Genomic DNA, 20,661 nt, shown 5'->3' with positions numbered 1-20,661 from the left:
TGAATAGCTCTATATCTGCTGAAGAAATTGAGTTCAAAATTTAAAACTGTGGTACAAAGAAAACTCTAGGCTCAGACAACACACAACTTTAATGGTGAAGTCTCACACATTTAACAAATACAACTGTTAGATAAATTCTTTCAGAAAGAAGGAGGTAACACAATTGTATTTTCTATAGTAGCAATGAACATTCAGAAATTGAATACCATTTACAATAGCATCAAACAATATGAAATATATAGGGATGAATTTAGCAAAATACGTACCCTGAAAACTGTAACCGTTTCTGAAAGAAAGTAAAGAAGACCTAAGTAAATGGAGAAATGTACATTTCATGGGTTGGAAGACTCAATAATGTTACCAAGTCAACACTCCCCAAACTGATCTATACAGTCAATACAGTCACAATAAAGATCCCAGCAGGCTTTGTTCTACAAATTGACAAACTGATTAAAAAATTGATATGGTAATACAAAGGATCTAGAATAGCTAAAACAAATTTTGAAAAGGAAGACCAAAGTTGAAGGACTAATTCAATGGGAAGAAGAAAATCTCAGCTAATTGTCCTGGAATAACTGGATATGCATATGGAAAAAAAGTGAATCTTGACCCTTACCTCACTCCGTACATAAAAATTAACTAAAAATGCATCATGAACTTAGTTTATAAACTAAAACCAGGAAACTAAAAGAAAATATAGGATAAAGCCTTTGCAACTTTGGAATATGCAAAGATTTCTTAGATTGGACATAAAAAGTAGAAAAATAAGTAAATGGGACCTCATAAAAATTAAAAACTGATGTTTCTCAAAAGAAATTATTAGGAAAATGAAGAGACAAGCCACAGAATGAGAGAAAATATTCACAGTACATATATATATATTGTTTTTAATAAATTTATTTATTTTTGGCTGTGTTGGGTCTTTGTTGCTGCGTGTGGGCTTCCTCTAGTTGCAGCGAGCGGGGGCTACTCTTCTTTGCGGTGCAGGCTTCTTACTGCAGTGGCTTCTCTCATTGTGGAGCATGGGCTCTAGGCGCGCGGGCTTCAGTAGTTGCGGCACGCGGGCTCAGTAGTTGTGGCTCACGGGCTCTAGAGCACAGACTCAGTAGTTGCGGCACACGGGCTTAGTTGCTCCGGGGCATGTGGGATCTTCCCAGACCAGGGATCGAACCCGTGTCCCCTGCATTGGCAGGCGGATTCTCAACCACTGGGCCACCAGAGAAGTCCCATAGTACATATATTTTATATGTTATGTATATATGTATACAAAGGACTTGTAGCTAGAACATATATATATATGAAGGTCTTGCAACTCAGTAAGACAAACAACCCAATTTAAAAAATAGGTGTTATAGGTTGTGTTCATTAGGAAGCAAGCACTGAGATAAAGTTTTATAATTATGTGGATATGTATGTTTGTCCAAACTTTAAAAGGGTACATATTATTATTGTAAATTGCACCTCAGTAAAGTGTTTTTTTTTAAAGTAAGATTTAAGAAGAAGAAAAACAAATGAGGGTTTATGTTCATGTGGGGTATTGGTTGTTCTTTTAACTTTCTTTTTTTGTAATGTTTTTATCCTATTTTGATATCAGAATTATGCTGACCTCATTAAATGAGCAGAGAAATATTTCTTCCTTTGTTTTTTTTTTGGAAATTGATCATTTAAGATTGGTATCAAAAAAAAAAAAAAAGATTGGTATCGTAATCTTCTTAATCTTTGAAAGAATTCACCAGCAAAGCTGGGGTTCGTTGTGTGGAGGTTTTAAGTTATGAATCATTTTCTTTAATGGATTTAAAGTTATTCAGATTTTCTATTTCTTCTTGTGTTAGTTTTGTTGGTTTAGTCTATCAGCGAAGTCCATTTTACTAAGTTGTCTAATTTATTGGCATAAAGCTGTTAATAATATTTCCCATCATTTTAATGTCTTCAGGATTTGTAGTAGTATCCCCTGCTTACTTCCTGGTATTGCTAATTAGCATTTTTCTTTTTCTTAATTATTCAAACTAGAGCTTTCTAATAATAAAATTAACCATCTACCTACCTTATGACCCTGCATTTCCACTCCTAGGTATTTACTCAAAAGAGATGAAAACACCTATCCACAAAAATACTTAACACAAGAATGTTCAGAACAGTTTTATTCATTTTAGCTCTAAACTGAAGAAGACTTAAATGTTGATCAACTATAGAGAAAATAAATAAATTTTTGTATATTTTACAATAAAATACTACTCAGTAATAAAAAGAAATGAATTGCTGATATATGCGACAGTATGAATGAATATGATAATACGGTGAGTAAAAGAAACCCTATACAAAAGAACTCAGTGTCTGCTTCCATTCATATGAAGTTTTAGAACAGGCCAATCCAAACTGTGGAGGTAGAAATCAAGAATAGTGGTTGCTTGGGAAGGAGAGTGGGAAGGGGTTGACTGGGAAGGGGCAGGAGAGAACTTTCTGGGGTTATGGAGTGCTCTATATCTTGATAGCAATATGGGTTACATGAGTGAAGGGGTGTTTTCAGAACTCTCTGAACTGTATCATTGTATATAAAATATATCTAAACTTAGTTGTACAATGTTGCGAATATACTTTACATTGAACCATACACTTAAAAATAGCTAAAATGGTACATTTTATGTTATGTGTATCTTACAATATAAAAAATGTAAGTGGGTGGATGTGATATGAAGGTTCTAAATGGACATTTAAAGTGTTTATTTTTCCTCATATAATGTGCTGTTTTATTATTATTTCTTTATTTACCATTTATATACTAAAATAAGAATGTAATTTAGAAAATGATGAGAAAGAACCATGTATGAGAAATAATGTTACATTTGTATATTCAACAAATATTTATCAAATAGCTACAGTGTGTATAGTTCTTCATTTTGTGTGTTAAGATAAAGCAAACAAGGATCTCCTTCAAAGAGCTCATAGTGTACTAAGCTTTGACTTAAAATATGCAAAAAAAAAATTTGATTTCACAAAAATAAAGAGCTTTCTTCAACCTACTGTATACCCTTTAGTAGGTTTCTGTAGACTCTTGAAGTTCTAGGGAATCGAGCTTAAAAATCCTTGCCCTGGGGTAAAGCCTGTCACTCTGGTGTTTCTCTTCCTGGCCTTGCTGTAGTTTGCATTGACAGGGGAGGGGTTTATGTTTTTGCCCTCCCTACATAGCCTGCAGTGATGCTAAAGGACCAGAGAGCAGACTTTCACTGATAATGTACCTGTAAGTGCTGGGTTGGTGCCTGGCCTAAAGCATTAGTGGATCTAGAACCTCCACCACAAAGAGTTTTAGGGCAGAGTCCAAAAAACAAGGTCAGAGCTCTTGACATTCAGGTAGTAATTACCATCCTCCTTTCCTACTTCTTAGGACTACTGTAATTGAAAGGGTCAGAGGTACTCTGAATGTGAAGAAGACAAAAGCAGAAAAGTCAGGGGCATAGAAATTCTACCCACCAGTGGGTTTAATGTACCCACCGGGCAATTGGAAATTAAGTGTGATAATGGAATCACACAACTATTATTGGTTCTGTGAGGACAAGCACTTGGAGTACCAGTTGTATTCTATTGGCATACTTGGGTGCTGAGTAAATATTAGTAACTTGTTGAATAGTGCCTAGCATCTCACTGCCATGTAAATCTCTGTGAAGGCAGGACATTGTTGGAGGGAATGGTGGTGGTGATGGTAATCTTATTGAGAAAGTGACTACCATGTGACTTTTCTAGCTTGTTAATATCCATCTACCTATGCCTCATCTTTTCATTCTACTTCCCTGTTTGTATCTCATTACAATCAATTCAGTTGCCTGTGTCTCTGAGCAGTTAATTCAGGTTTCTCTTGGTGGAACTGGTAATGAGAATATCTATGTTCACATCACGCCTAGGTGGAGTTGTATGTAGGCACCATCTAGATGAAAATGGATGCCTTGGGACAACTGAGCAAGCCGCTGTATGATTCCAACTAATATATGACATTCTGGAAAGAGCAAAACTATGGATACAGTATAAAAAAGATCAGCGGTTAACAGAGATTAGAGGGGGGAGGGAGAGATGAATAGGCAGAGCGCAAGGATTTTTTGGGGGCAGTAAAATACTCTGTATGATACTACAATGGTAGGTACATGTCATCATAAATTTGTCCAAACCCATAGCATGTACAACACAAAGAGAGAACCCTAATGTAATCTTTGGGTGGACTTTGGGTGATAATGATGTGTCAGTGTAGGGTCATCAGTTGTAACAAATGTATGAGTCTGGTGGGGGAATGTTGTTAATGAGGGAGGCTGTGCACCTGTTGGGACAGGGGATATGTGGGAAATTTCTGTACCTTCCTCTCAATTTTCCTGTGAACTTAAAATTGCTCTTAAAAAAGAAGTCTAAGAAAAAAAGAAACTATTAAAGATTTGTGAAACTTGAATATGAATTGATTTTAAAATTCCATTTTTCAAAATCTAGGGTAGGGTTTATATTATATTGCTAATATTACGACATACTTGCTGAAGAGAATAGTTTGTAAATCCTAAGCTGACTTCCTATAACCATGTGTTGAATTTCCAGCGGTGTTGAATCAGACTTTGATCCCTCTTAAGAAGATAAATGCAATATCTGCAGTTTCTAATGGTAGGGGTGTAGGAGAGACTTTCAGATGAAATCTTCAAAGCCAAGTCTCTGCCCAGATAAGAAATTAAAGACCCTAGGGAAGGCAGTTATTTCATTGTCCTACCTCCTTCCCCCTCCGCCCAACTTGTAGGCCTCATTTATTTACCGCTGCCCCCCCCAAAAAAAAGAACAAATGAGATGCTATTGTTAAATGCAGTGTGCAGGATTAGATTTGTTTCCTTCCAATAGAATCACTTTCCTTAATCAGCACTCTTATAAATGGCACACCTGCCTAATTAGAACAAGTTCTAGACGACAGGATACAGTGTGAGCATTTCAGTTAGCTCCACACATTTGATAACTATTGTGACTGATGTTCTTAGAAAGTCCTCTTCTTATTCCTCTGTGGCTAAGCTTTTTATAATTTTATACTTCTGAATCAGCCTTTGATTGTGGGAATTTATCCGTATGTGGTCATTGATATTGGTTTTGTTTCTAAGTGATTCCTTTAATGAAAAAAGAAGTGATGTATTTATGCTTATGTGTAGGGATGCTTTTAAATATTTTTATTAGATTTAATTTAGTTGTTGTCACTCTTAAAATACAGAAAACTCCCTTGACTGTGACAGGGAGGTAAAATACAGCAGTCACGTTCAAGATCTCCATACATTAGCAATAATAAAGCCTTTTGCCCTGAGTAATAACAGAAACTCAATTTAGAGCCAGTGGGGATGACGTAGTGCTCCCTCACAGTACCAATCACCCACAGAGAAGTATAATGAGCAGGGGAGGTGATACAATAAAACCTGTATGGCCAGAGGAAAATTATGGTAAAATTGTTGCTTATGAAAAGTCTTGTAATAAGTATATCTCCAGTTATCTTCCAGAAGAAATTATTTAGGCATCTATTCAGGTCAAGATTCATGACAGAAGTGCAAGAATAGCCTTAGAATAAAGCAAAAGGGTACATGAGTGTAGAGAAAATGGCAGTGGACATGCTGTGAACAGAGTTCTGTTGTGCCTGAAGGATCTGAAGTAGCCCCGGTGCTGCTGTGAGGGCGTGCTGCTCACCAAACCTTGCAGAGGGATGGCTGCACTGACCACTGTTACAGCACATGCTGACGGGGACAAGATAATGCTCTTAAAATACAAAATGGTTTAGATTATCACAGGAATATACTCTACTTTCAGAGTTAGTGTATTTCCCAAGACCACAGCTTAAGCAGATTGCTGTAAAGGAAAATCCTGAGTGGGCATGATCCATATCCTAATTAGGAGTGGGCTTGATCTGTTCAGACATATATCAGTTGAATAAGTGGGTTAAGTGGCAAGAAATGAAGTCTAGCTCTTTATTAGATAAGTGTCAAGAATAGTGCTGAGGTGGCTAAAAAAAAAAAAAAAGTTAGTATGTTACCTAAAACAACATGAACAGTTTCAACCTGTGTTGTCCCAGTGCTATCTGTTGTACAGTCTGTGGAAAACAATTCATTACCAATAATAAAACACCAAAGTTTGTAAAATATTTTTTAAATAGATTGAACAGATAGATGCTTTTTTATAATTTTGTTACTCTCACTGCAGTGTATTCATCTTTCTTGATTTCTTTTTTTTCTTTTATTGTGTTATTTCTTGAGAGGCAAAGGGGGGTGGTGGTCACAGTTAGGTACTGGCAGCTGGGCGTGGCCCCAAAGCTATCTTGCATACAACCTATAGTGGCTATTAGTGAGTGAGCCCCAATAGTTAATACTTGTGGGAGTGGTGAGGCAATTTCCCTCCCAGCTGATTTTAAAATTTTGGTTCTATCTTGTCAGATTAGACCCATGGAAGTATAATTATGTCCAAACATAAGTGCCATTCATTATAAATGGTCAGAGTAGGAAAAAAGCATTCAGATTAGACAGTGATGGAACCCACCTTGCCATCAATGGTTGCTTCATATTGTAGTCATTAAAAATATACATTAAAATAAAGAACAGTAGTCAGTATTTTGGGACCTGTTGAACCGGAGGAACCAGTTCCAAACCTGAAAGCAATCTGTTCATTTGTTCATTCATTTATTCCATGAATGTACTTTGAGACTGGAGGTACAGCAACTAATCTCTGCTCTCTTAATGTTTTTAGTAAGCGAAACAAAATAGATGAATGATACATCATATGTCAGATAGTGATGAGTGCTATGCAGAAAAATAAAGCAAGGCATGGAGGATCCAGAGGTGCGGGTGGAGTGCAGTTTTAGAGGGAGTGGTCAGGGATAGCCTTTCTGATAGGTGATAACGTGAATCCAGCTCCAAAGGAAATGAGGGAGCAGCTGTGGGAAGCGAAACAGCTAAGAGCTTAGAGTCAGCAGGCTGGGCTCCCTCTGTCTTAATAGCTTTGTGACCGTAGGGAGGCATTTAACTTACCTGTGACACGGAGACAGAAAGAGCCACTGAGCCTATTTCACAGGGTTTGTGTTCGGCACAAGTGAGACACTTGAGAAAAGCATTTTGGTAAAGGAAAGTAGTACCTCGACTTCAAATTTCAGCGTGAAACGATAAGAGGGTATAAATTAAAGAGATAAATACAGCAGAGTCTTAAAACAGCCCTTCCATACAGCTTGTTGTGGAGTTATTGAATTGAGTTGTCTGAACTAAAGTGTAGAGAACATTCTCCAAAGATGAACTGTTTGATACTGGGGTGTACAGGATTTATATTCATCTTTGTTTGCTTTTGTGGTATTATTAGTTTAAGATTTTATATTTGTTTGTGCTTTTCTTCCTCTGACATCTTTTTCTTTTCTTTTCCTTTGAAGCTTTCCTTTTATTAAATTAGTTACAGGCCTCTTGACGCTCATTTGAGCATTTTCTACACTGTTCCTGTACTCCCTGATTAATTCATTAAAAACAAAAACCAAAAAAATCCTCTAAGATGAATACTTTTCATGGGGGCTTACAACATCCATCTTTTATAGAGTAATTCTAAACTCCAGAACAAATTACTTGCACTGATGTTTATTAAGGACTTGAAGTTGTTTGTTTGCTCTGTTTGTTTTTATAGCCAGAGTGAATTTTGCAATAATTGTTAACAATGTTTGAATAGAACCTTATAGTTGACAAAGTGCTTCACACACTCACTCACATGGGAACTTTAGCAACCCTGGAGCAAGACAAGGTGGACGCTATTGTGCCCTTTCACAAAAGAGGGAACCCAAGGCTCAGAGAACAGAATTTAAATTCAGGTCTTTCCATGATACAAGTGTGAATATATGAATGAAAAATGCTGAATTGTTTCCAACACTTGGAATTACTAAAATGGTATGTTTTATAAGTAGATGCAGGAAATTTTGTAGATGACACCAGGAGAAGAATCCTTAAGGGATTATGGAAAGAGAGGGCTGTGTCCCTGATCATTGTGAGTGGAGACCGTGGAGGCAAAACCCCTTTTGGTGTCTTTGTCAGGAAGAGGATGTGAGCCTGGATGCCCATGGCTCTGATCTGTGCATGAACTAACTCCCTCCCTCCCTCCCTCCCTCCCTCCATTCCTTTTTTTTCCCGTTTCTTAGACTAACAAGACTAACAAGCATCTTTTTTTCCTTCAGGGCAGAAATAAAAGTAACCATATGCAAATATAAAACTTATCAAAGACGTGTTGTCTTGGATTTAAGAATGTTTCCTCAGAAAAGGCTGTCTTATTTTGATATCAAGCGTCCTGAAGACTCTTAAAATGTCTTTTAAAGTATAATAGAAGCAATGAAAAATTAGAGATGAGTTGGGAAGGGCCTTAGAAATTATCCAGCCATGGAACCATTAAACTATTTGATCTGGAAAGGACCTTTGAAAAGGTCCCAGATTCCAACTCGCGGGAGGCTCCTTCGTCCACCGTGGCATCCTCGCCATCCTGATAGGGTCCGTGCAGTATCTCCATGGCTTCTGGTTACAAAGACTGTGTGAGTTCACTTATATGAAGTACCTAGATTACTCAAACTCATGGAGACAGAAAGCAGAAGGGTGGTTGCCTGGGGCTTGGGGGAATGGGAAGTTAGTATTTAATGGGGACAGAGTGTCAGTTTGGGAAGATGAAAAAGTTCTGGAGATCAATGGTGGTTGTACAACATTGTGAACATACTTAACGCCACTGAACTGTGTACTTAAAAATGATTAAGATGGTGAATTTTATGTTTTTTATATATATATATGTATATAGGTATGTGTGTGTGTGTATGTGTATATATGTGTGTGTGTATATATATATATACACACATACATACATACACACACACATTTTACCACAGTGTAAAAAATAAAATAAAGAAGCAAGAAAAAAATTCATTTCGTTGCTGGACAGCTCTGTTGGAAAGTTGGAGTCTAAGATGACTCACTGGGGCATGGAGGCATGGAGAACAAATTAACCCCTCCCCCTGGATGATGACACCCAGCTTGTCCCCTCCCAACAGTCTCTTCCCAGCCAACCAGCCCCAAGTTGCTTCAATAGGTCATTTTGTTTTGTTTTACAGTTTATTTGAATCATAATCAAGATAAGGATTGTATGTTGTAATTGGCTGATAAGCCTTTTAAATCTCTCTTAATCTATTGGTTCTTCTTCCATATCTGTTTCTGTCTCCCTCTCTCATTCTGTCACCCTTTTAATTTACTTGTTGAAGAAACTGGGTCATTTGTCCTCAAGAGTTTTGGTACTTGCATCCCTCTGCTGTGTAGATTGACATGTTCCTCTGTCCTCTGTATTTCCTGTGAAGCAGTAATTGGATTGAGATACTTTACTTTAGAAATGTTGTAATCCAACTATATAATAACTCATTCTGTATCTTTTTTTTGAAAGTGCCCCCCAGCTTTTTGCTTGGAAAATTGTAAGCACTGAAACAAATCATTAGACAATTGAACGAATAATGTCATGAACATCCAAGTACCTTTAGATTCACCAGCCGTTAACATTTGCCACATTTGCTTTCTCTCTTCCTCTCTGCACACACATACACTAGTAATACACATAGGTTTTTCCCCCTGCATCATTTGAGCTCAAGTTATAGACATCATGACACTTTACTCCAAAATATTTCAGCACATAACTCCTAAGACAATTCTTACATAATCACAGTCTAGTTTATGTGTTGTCTGCTGTTTAGTGCATGTTACCCTAATTATCCAAATAGTGTTCTTTACAGCCGTGAGTTATTATTATTTATTTTTTTAAATTTATTTTTAAATTTTTTTATTTATGGCTGAGTTGGGTCTTTGTTGCTGCACGCGGGCTTTCTTTAGTTGCAGCGGGTGGGGGCTACTCTTCGTTGCGGTGCGCGGGCTTCTCATTGCAGCGGCTTCTCTTGTTGTGGAGCACAGGCTCTAGGCGCGCGGGCTTCAGTAGTTGTGGCTCACGGGCTTTTGAGCGCAGGCTCAGTAGTTGTGGCGCACGGGCTTAGTTGCTCTGCGGCATGTGGGATCTTCCCGGACCAGGGATTGAACCCATGTCCCCTGCATTGGCAGGCGGATTCTTAACCACTGCACTACCAGGGATGCCCCATGAGTTATTTTTTTAAAATTCAAAATCCAAGCAGAGATTGCAAATTGTATTTAGTTTTCCCACCACTTTAATCGCCTAAATTGGTTCTGCCCTTTTTTGGGTCTTACATGACATCAACATTTTTTGAAGAGTCCAGGCCAGCATGTCCCTAAATTTGGATTTGCCTGATTGTCTCCTTATGATTAGATTGAGGCTAAATGTTTCCAGTAAGAACACTGCATAGGCAGTGCTGAGTCCTTCAGCGCCACGCTCGGGAGGCATCTCATGTCAGTTTGTCCCATAATGGCTGATAGGTTCGATTGCTCAGTTAAGGGGTTGTCTACCAGACTTTTCCATTGTAAAGGTACCATTTCCCCATTGTAATTAATAAATAATCTATAGCATATTAAAGGTTGCTTTTTTAATAGTTTAAAAAACATATGCCATTGGTCATGGGAGAAATTGGATGGCAGAGATTATGAGCACATTAGAGTTATTACTGCTGATGGAAAATAATTTTTAAACATTGGTTTTTCTTGAGAGAGGAGAGATAAGGAGGGGAGGTAGTAAAGGTGAGAAATGGGCTTTACCGAAGACAGATTTGTGTTTGAATCCCAGCTCCACACTTGAACCTCTGCAACTTTAGAAAAGTTACCTCACTTCTCGGAGCCTCAGTTTCTTTCCTGTGATGGGCATAATAATATACATTCCTGGCAGGGTTGTTAAGATGATTAAATGAGCTAGTGTATGAGTGGCCTCTAGCCTAGCAGCTGCCCCAGGACCATCACATGGGAGGTGAGGAAGAAATGCTTCCCTAGCAGTTTGCAGAGTTTAAACCTGTCCGTGAGTGTTCGTTCTCAAGATCAGATTGAAATATTCAGGCATGTTGATAAGAAAATGTGATCAACAGGTTAGGTGGTGGTATGAAATTTCAAAGAAAGGACTTCAGAACTGGGAGATGTTTGGTTCCATTTTCAGACCTCTTAAATATGATTTGTCTGTAGTGGATTTATGTAGAATTGAGTTGCCATTGATTCAGACCTCTTTCTGACTGCAGTCCATTTTAATCTATTACCAGGGATTATTTTTTGAAACAGTTTATGTGTAGTCTGATCGAGAATAGTGAATCATAATAATTCTGTGACCCATTTACGTGCATTACTGTAAAAGTTTCATTTCATACAAGTGACAGCTTTTTAAAGTTAATTAGACTCGGCTATACTGAGGTTAGCAAAAAGTGCTTTGAATTATCAATAATTCAGCAGGGCAGACATTTCTGTATAATGTAGTGGTTTTATAGAGTATTGTGAGACAGTTATCCCTAAAAGAAATGGTTGTGAGCATACATCAGCATGGTGGGGCTCGCTTGAGTGTGGCGTGAAGTGATATCATCTATGCTTTCTATTATTGAGCAGAGTGTGGGACATCGGTCTTTCTGGCCATGAACTACTAGCAACCTTTGTCCTTTGTGTTACCTTTAGTTAAAAACGAAAAATGAGCATGAATGCTGGCTGATGGCCATGTCTTTCTTACAGCTAAAGATTCATCTGGGAAAGAAAAATGGGATTGCAGATTTGGATTTGTTTCATTGCATGAATGATATGTGACATTTTGTAAATTATTTATCAGTGCAAGGATGGCAGCAATGGCTTGAGCATTGTTATATCAAATGAAAGCAGGAATCCCATTAGTATAAGGACTGGGTTTTAGCTAGAATCTATCAGGGGAATGTTGTCACTTGAAAACCAGATTGTTCTTTTAATTGCTATTTAAAGGAACAGAAGTGTTCCCAAGGTGCTGCAGTTGAGCAGTTGCGAGTAATAACTATGGATCCATAATTATGCAGTGCTGATTATCTGGCATTTAAAAAATGGTGGCAGGAGTCAGTGACCAGTTTGTTGTAGCTTGTCTTTTTTGGTTTTTCTAATACAGTGTTTTATACTCTGCTTTTTAACAGGGGGTACAAAAACGCATTTGCATTGTTACCTCAGAAAGTGAAACCTGTGCATATTAAAAGAACAAATTAAACCGAAAATTAGGGCAAGGTAATGAACACTTATATTGTAAGATGAAATTAACAGTCATATCGAACAGTTTCGCAAATGCTTGGTCATAAGGTGAATTCTGGTTTTTGATGACATGTCACATTGAACCAAGACGTTTGTTGGAATCATTATTACCATTTGAAATATTATTTTAGAGATAAGTGTTTTTAAACTAGCATATGTTTCTTTCATTTATATTCAAATATATTTTTATATAGTTAGCAAATACATTTTGAGTGCCTGCTGTGCATCAGGCAATGTATCAGGCGTTTGGAATAGAGTGGCTGAACAAATGAGGTTTATTTTACGCTGATGTATATTTAGAAAGTTAGGCCTAGCAAAATCTTGTTTTTAATTTACATTAAAAAAAAATTTGTGATTATACTAAGCTTTCTTGCCCTAAATTTTTGATTCATGAAATTCAAATATAAATACATTATAGTTACATTCAGATGGCTAGCAGACAACATGTGTGAAGCTTGGAATATGAAATAAAATTTTAGTTTTCATACAGTTTGGCTGTTCAAAATAATGTGACCAGATCTGTAGACACAGTCAACTCTTCATTTGGATGGGAATACTAGTGTTGCTGGTAGTCATAAATAACAATGGAGGCACTAAAATGTATGCAGATTTATACATTGTTAGAAGCAATTTCCGTAGTGAGAGTTAAAGGGGTGCTAGGGGGTTAGACAAATGTTTTGTTCTTTCTTTTATTGAAAGTGGGAATGTCAGAGATTGAGAGTTTGTCTCCTTTGTGTGGCACGGTGTGGTTTACTTTTGAAGACCTTGGTGCCAGAAAGGCCTTGTTAATGGTCTTTTGATCATCTCAAGTGATCCCACAGATTTTTAAAGTTCTCGCTTAGTTCTAATGCTGTTATTATGTCACCTTTTAACATACCAGTATTTTATGTCAAATATTTAATTGATGCATAATAGTAACCTGTACTAAAACATTTGATAAAGTTTAATTAAACAATCTGGTCTGACTAGAAGATACTTATAGACTGTAATACTGAATAGGTGAATCAATTTATAGTAGGCATATAGATTAAGGGAACAATTGAGACTTCAAATGAATTCTTAATGTTCATTTCAGGAAGGTAGTGTAATATATAAAGGTTTTAGATTTCATTGGCTTAATGAAAATTACTTCTGAGTCTTATACATTACACATAAATGCATTATTCTGGCAATACCTTAGTGTCAAATAATTTGAGGGGTTTTTTATTAGCAGAAAATGTTGATATGAATACCTTATTTCAGCAGTTTTTCTTTGGTAAAGAAATATGTAAGAAGCTTTTGATTTTAATGTTTTTTTTTTAATTTTGAAATGGCAAACTAACAGTGTTTTTTCATTTTAATTTTTTTCGTAGCCCCGTGCCGATCCTATTCCAATATGCAGCTTCTGTCTGGGGACAAAAGAATCAAATCGTGAAAAGAAACCAGAAGAACTCCTCTCTTGTGCAGATTGTGGCAGTAGTGGTAAGTTGGTATTTTGTGTATGTGTGTACAATGACTCCCCATTATAGCTACATGCAATTTCTCTCTATCGAAAAAAAATCTGTTATTTAAAGTAATATTTGATAATAGAGTAAGCTTTAAATTTAAAAAGTAAATGCAGGTGGGGGGGAAGTGTGAGTATATTAACACTGACATAAACCATATGTCATAAAATAAATAAATTTTTTTTAAAAAGCTTAAAATATTATTTATTTATTTATTTATTTATTTATTTTTGGCTGTGCTGGGTCTCCGTTGCTATACGCAGGCTTTCTCTAGTTGCGGCAAGCAGGGGCTACTCTTGTTTGTGGTACACAAGCTTCTCATTGCAGTGGCTTCTCTTGTTGTGGAACACAGGCTCTAGGCACGCGGGCTCAGTAGTTGTGGCTTGAGGGCTCTAGCGTGCAGGCTCAGTAGTTATGGCGCATGGGCTTAGTTGCTCCACGGCATGTGGGATCTTCTCGGACCAGGGCTTGAACCCGTGTCCCCTGCATTGGCAGGCGGATTCTTAACCACTGCGCCACCAGGGAAGCCCATGTATTCATATTTTAAATTAAGCTTTGATTTCATACCAGCATTGATAATTCAACGTGGACTATTCTACATTGCAGGTAAATTCAAGGTAGAGAATTCTAAACTTTCATGCTGAATGCACCTAGAATCCCTAGTTTTCTATAACCTGAAGTCTCAATTTAAGACGTTTCAGTTGGAATACATAGTGTTTCAGGTCCTGACACCTACTGGTGAAATATAATATTACAGCCCAGCTCTGTGTGACAGCTGGAAAGGGATGGACAGTATTCTGGAAACCACATTGATAGAATCAAGAAGTCATCAGGCATGAAAGAAATTCAAATTGCCCAGGATAAGAAAGGAAAAGGGTGGTCTATGCAGAAGGTGATGTTGCAATCAAGGAATTGCTGGGTAGGGACACTGGGCCATTGGCAAATTGCAATACCCAAAGTGCTTTCAAGGTTGCTGTCACCTCTTTTTCTCAGCATAGGATTTTAAGACCGCACCTCCACTTTTATAATGGAAATTAAAACTCAGATTGTGCTTACACTAAAAGAATTTGTCTTACCAGCCAATCTTCCTTCCTGTTAAGCAGGTGATAAGTTGGCCAGGTGAGATATATATGGTTATATGTATGTATGTATACACACACATACACACGTGTGTGTGTGTGTGTGTGTATACATATATATGTCTCTCAACAGAGTGAGTAGCAGTTACTGGGTTTTTAAAAATTAATCTCTGTGTTAATCTTCAAATTTTCTTCTCCCAGCCTACTGAAACTTTTCTCCCCTAAATGTTATTTTTAAATTAATTACCAAGTATTTCTCTGGTTACAGTTAATTCTTTAAAAACATCAACAAATCTGCAAAACACGATAGCATACTCTCATTTAGGAAGTCAGTATAGTATAGTGCTTAAGAGCAAAGTAGAGAGGCAGCCACAACTCCTCTACCTTGAATGAGTTACTTAACCATTCTGAGCCTCAGTTTCCTTATTAGAAAGCTAGAGATAATGGTGGCACCTACCTCTTGGGTTGTATGGAAGTTAAAGGAGAGAACACAAGTAAATAGCCTAACATAGGGTCTACAACAACTCTGGTAAGTGTGTTATAAATGTCAGCAGTTGTGGGATTTTTGTTGTTGTTGTTGTTTGGCATGTTTGATATTTTTCTTGATTGCTGCAAGTAATTTAAAATCTTCTCATTTATGACAGCTGCTTGATGGTTGGATAGAGGAAATGTTTCACACTGATGAATGGCACTGTTGTGTAATGATTCTTCCTCCTCCTGTGAAGGTTTAACTTGATAGGCCCTAAATGGTTCTGCAGCTCTCAGAACCTGACTAAGAGGAGAGAGCCTTGGAAATAAGACATTTCAAACTCTGCTTGAGAAATGCTTTCTGACAGTCTTTTTGATGGGCTTTACAGATTCATTAAAACTCTTTCACCTGCCCATGGTATCATAGCTAGTGACAAAAGGGCATGGAAACATTATCTGTATGTTCAGGTTAATAAATTTCAATCCTGCAATCTCCTTGTTTTATCCTGGTGAGATAGTGCCTCACTCATCAGTTCTGACTCTGTAGTTATCTTTTGGGTTTTCCCACGAGGCTCATTCTGAATGAATTATTGTTTTGTGTAACTGCCTGATAAATTTAGTGGTGTTCTCTTGTCTAGGGTTTACCCTTTGTGATTTTTAAGGTGGTACTTTAAAAACACCCTTAACTGTTTCATTTCTTGAGTATCTATTTGTCTGGGCGCCTAGACAGATTAAAGACATACTTAAATCTGGAAAGAAAAGTTCCCTTCATATATTTCCTTACCTCTGGTGATACACTTACTTGAGTTGATAAGAGATCATTATCTCCTAGATCATAACTTCAAGGCCTCTTTCACAGGGTATATAAAGGCTTGTAATTCTAAACAGGTAGATCTTAGATTTTCTGATGTAACCAATCTCCCTTCGTCTTTCCCAGATGGAAGACCTGCCAAAGGAGAGGTTTGATTTCCTTTATACTTGGAGGTCACTGAAATATTTTTCCCCCTGAAGTTTCTTACTTTTCCAGGGTGTATAGGTGTAGTGTTGTGTTTTCTCTTTTCAAAAATGATCTCGTTTTCTCTTTTAACACATTATTGACTGGGGGATTTTTGCAGAAACTAACGCCTGTGGCCTTAATACGTCTCCGGCCAAGAATGTGTTAACAAATGGAGAAGAATGGATTGTGGATGCTATCTAGAAGGCTTCTATCCAGAGTCATTTTGTGAGCCTCCTCCCTTCAGGTAGAATGAGCTAGAGGCTTTGGAGTTGAGATATGGGTTATGGCAGAAATTCAAGCCCTGGGGTCATCATGTCCCTTTGTTTAGGATAGAGGACGGCTCAGAGTGCTTCTCTGGACTCCACAATGTGATCTGGCTCTAGTGTTAAGGTTCACTTAATCTTCCCTTGAGTGTACTGTGCCAGTCTGGATTTAGCCACTTTAGTCTCCCCGCCACCACCCCTGCCCCCCGCCACCCCCACCAAAAAAAATTTTTTTTCCTAACTCAGGGAGATGCACTGTAGACATTTACTTCATCTGGTAGATGAGTGGACTTTGCAATTTGCTAGTCTTTAAATAGAAGGATCAAAATAAAATATGGTTCTTCTTAGAGAGCTTGGAGGGATTTTGTAGTTATAATGCTCTGTTGTGACACGTTGGTGATTATAGGGGAAAAAGAATAAAATAGGCTGGACACTGCTGGCTCAACAGTGTCCTCCAGTGATGGTGAGAGCCCCATTGTCATGGTCCAGTTCAGTTTCAGAAGTGGGAATTACAGAGTGGCTGGTAGCCCTGGTTGGCCTCATGGAAATGGCCACTGTCTCACACTCTAGAGAGTCCACTGGTTCTGGGATTGCATTGAGACTGTTTGTAATGATCAAAGGAATCCCTAATGTAAGATGTTTCTGTGAAAAAAATACCCATAGCAGTATAAAACCCAAAAAAGGAAATATAGATGGCAGCCCATAAGGAGGATCACTCTTAAATGTGTTTCCCATATGTGCCTGTAGGTTTTTAGTCACCTCTATCTGAAGTACCATTTGTATGATATCACATTTAGACTCTGCTTAGATTTCATAGACCTGAGTAATAAGTGTTTCCTTCTGCTTACATCATAAAGTAAAGCCAATTAGAAATTTCTGTGTTTTTAAAGATGGCTCAGTGCTGCAAATGGGCAGTATATTCTTTAACTATGTTTTTCCTGCTAAAAGTTCTTTTGAGAAAAATAATTCAAGTTTGCAGGTAGTAAAAATGTGAAGTGAGGTACATAGTACAAGGAGACCCAAATGTGGTGCTCCAGTCCTCTTTGCTTGCTGGCTATGGAACTGTAGCTTTAGACATCTGTGAAATTCAGAGGAAGACGTCTGCACCCCACATCTACAGGGCTGTTGTGAGGATCCAGTGAGATAATGCTATGAAGATTATCAGTAACTATAAAACATTACCCAAAGATGAAAGATTATTCGAAACACTGAAATGAATGTGGGACTCATTACACAGTCTTCAGGTCTATGGAAATATTGGGACTAGGAAGTGATTTTACTTGACTTTCATGGATCAGCCTACTTTGAAATTAACACTGTTATATTCTCTTTGCCTCATTAAGACCAAATTATCTTTAATTAGCTTCACATAAGTATTAGATATTATACCAAATGAAATTTTGTGTCTGCTGCTCAGATTGCTGGGTGGTTAAATCTTACTTACAGATGAGTTGTGTGCATGTGTGTTTTCAAATTAGCAAATCTAAGATAAGTGCACAGTTCAAAATTACAGCATCATTCTAAGTGGAAGCTCATTGACACTGGAGACAGCAAGGCTGCTGTGATGCAGCTGGGAGAGCAGGAAGATCACCTTTGTACAGTAAAGGGAGCCAGAGCCACAGGGTCCAATGTCAGCCCACCCTCAGGAGACCTGAAGTCTCTCCTGGGTTCGTCTTTATTTGTGTGTTAACCCTGAACAAAACTTGCCTGCCTTCTGTTCCCAGAGTGAGCTTGTTGGTGCAATACACGGGTATATTGATGTGTGTATAGTGTGTGTGTGTGTGTGTATTTTTTTAATCACTAGTTTCTTAAGGTTACTGTGAGAAAATGCCCCAGGCATTTTGTTGGTTAGTCATCCAGTTTCACACTGAGTAGACACAGAAATAATTAGGTTTGGAAGGAGACCCTTGACTAGAAAGAAACCTCAAGATGGACTCCAAAGAGGAATAGACAGGGATGGAGGAGGAAGGGTTGGTGAGCCCCACTCTCCACAAGCCCAAAGCTGGATTGACCATCCAAGCAGAGTAACAGGAAGGAGAAGCCTTGTTCTGGCCTGTTACTTCGCTAAACTTATGCTGGTATGATTAACAGTGACCTCCATGTAGCAAAATCTAAAGGTGCCTTCTAAGTTTTGGTCACAATCTAATGGACATCTTTCAGTCCACACCAGATATTCCTCTCAGCCATACTTGACTTGTTGAGAATATTTTTCCTTGAAATGTTCTCATCCTTTGGCTTCCGTGATTTCATAGTCTCTGTGTTTTCTCTCTACCACTTCTTTCAGATCTTTTGTGAGCTCCTTGGCCTCTCTTCATCCCCTCATAGTTTCTTCAGGATTCTGTCCTTGGTCCTTTGTTTCCTCACTGTGCTTCATAGCTTCTCCTGAGTTCCAGACCATTAGATATAAATGCCTCCAGAACTTCTCCACTTGATACCCCGTAGGCTCCTCAGAGATAATATCCAAAACAGCTGATGAACCTTACACTGCTCCCTCCCCCACCAAAAAACAACCACCACAATAAAAACGACAGAAATCTTAGCAAACAGACAACATCCTGCTTCTCCTCAGGGATTTCCCGTTTCAGCAAATGGCATCCCACCAGCTACTCATTCAGTTCTACAAGCCCTCCTCTGTCCTATTCTCTCATAGCAAGAAATCACCAAAAATGCATGGGCTGTACGTCCTAATATGTATCCTACATCCTCAGTATATCCATAACCCGCACCAGACCTGCTCAGAGCTGCTATTATAATAACCTAACTTTAATCTTTACCCTCTTTCCCCTCATCCATTTTCCATATACTTAGGCCTAAGTTACTTTTTAAAATTGTAAATCTAATCACAGAATTTTTTAGTGTCCACCAGTTAACCTTAGGAAAAATCCAAGCCCAAAACACTCTTCTGGATTGGGCTCCTGTTGACCCCTTTGCACATCACCATCCCCTTCACACTAGTTATATCAAACCTCTTTCCTCTTCTTGAATGTCACCATGTTCTCCTCTCCCTCTGCACATGCCGTCTTCTCCCACCCTGCTCCCCTTCTGGTCCCATCTGTTCCCACTTATCCTTTGGGTCTCTTCTTTAGGAAGGCCTGCCTCTAACCTCCTGCTAGATTCACCCATATCTCCAAGCCACCCCATCCTAATTCTTGTCTAATGGTTGTCTTTCCTGGTGGACTGTGTGATCTGAAATGTCTGTCTTTTTCCTCACTGTGTCTCAGATGGACAGATGGTTGGTCAGATAGCCAATCCGAGGGACCGAGTGTCTTGAGTCTTTCATAGTTTTCCGTTGTTGCTATAACACATTGCCACAAAATTGTTGACAGAATTCAGTTCCTTGCGTATGCAGGACCGAGATCCCCATTTTCTTGCCGTCAGGTGAACGGCAGTCCCTGCTTCTGATGGACACCCATATCCCTTGGCTTGTGTGTGGCTTCCCCCACACTGGGTGGAGTCCTTCTCCTAGTTTGAACCTCTCCTCCTCCTTTCATCTCATCTTACTAACCCAGCTGGAAGATTCTCTGCTTTTAAGTACTCGTGATTAGATTGGGCCTACCCAGATAATTCAGGATAGTCTCCCCATCTCAAGGCCTGTACCCTTAGTCACGTCTGCAAAGCCCCTTTTGCCATGTCAGGTACTATATTTGCAAGTTACAGGGGTATAGATATCTTTGGGGGGCATTATTCTGTCTACTACAGAGCCCATGTTTTTTTTCTCCCATAGTACTTACTCCAAAAATCATTTCTGCTGGTTTGTGGTCTCACTGGTACTTGTTTAATTTTAAACAGTACTCCTCTGGTTTTGCTAGATAAAACTGTTATAAGCTACCAGTGCTTAATATGTGCTGGTAATAGGAATGAATGAGTGAATGAATATATATATTATGTTCTCAAATCAGATACATTGCAAACCACAAAAATAAAACAAACTCCAGAAAGGTAAACCACCCTGAATTGTGTCATCAGAGAGAACCCAAATTTTAGGGGGAATTGTTGAATTTATGGAATGGCTAAATGGGAGGTAAGGACTTGCATTATCAATAGTATTGTTGTCCTTTATCTAATTATTATAGATTGTGTAGTAGTATGTCAAGGTTTAGTTACCGTCTTTTGTGTTACTTTAAAGTTGGCCGTGAGAAAGTAAAGTGGAAATGTTTCTTCATCCCTCAGCATCCTTTACAGAATCATAGAAATTTA

The 20,661-nt window shown here is 38.2% G+C and overlaps 1 protein-coding gene across 1 annotated transcript in view; it reads left to right on the top strand.

Annotated features, from left to right (window-relative positions):
• The window catches only part of KAT6B (lysine acetyltransferase 6B), a 169,966-nt gene that overhangs the window by 91,557 nt on the left and 57,748 nt on the right, over window positions 1–20,661 (top strand). Inside the window, 1 exon segment of the mRNA XM_061180240.1 lies at window positions 13,526–13,634. Within this exon segment, the coding sequence (XP_061036223.1) occupies window positions 13,526–13,634 (109 nt within the window).

The sequence above is a fragment of the Eubalaena glacialis genome, chromosome 1, assembly GCF_028564815.1.
Source record: "Eubalaena glacialis isolate mEubGla1 chromosome 1, mEubGla1.1.hap2.+ XY, whole genome shotgun sequence".
In the NCBI taxonomy this organism is placed as follows: Eukaryota; Metazoa; Chordata; class Mammalia; order Artiodactyla; family Balaenidae; genus Eubalaena; species Eubalaena glacialis.
Note: the sequence above shows the minus strand (reverse complement) of the source record. Positions and strands in the feature narration are given on the sequence as shown.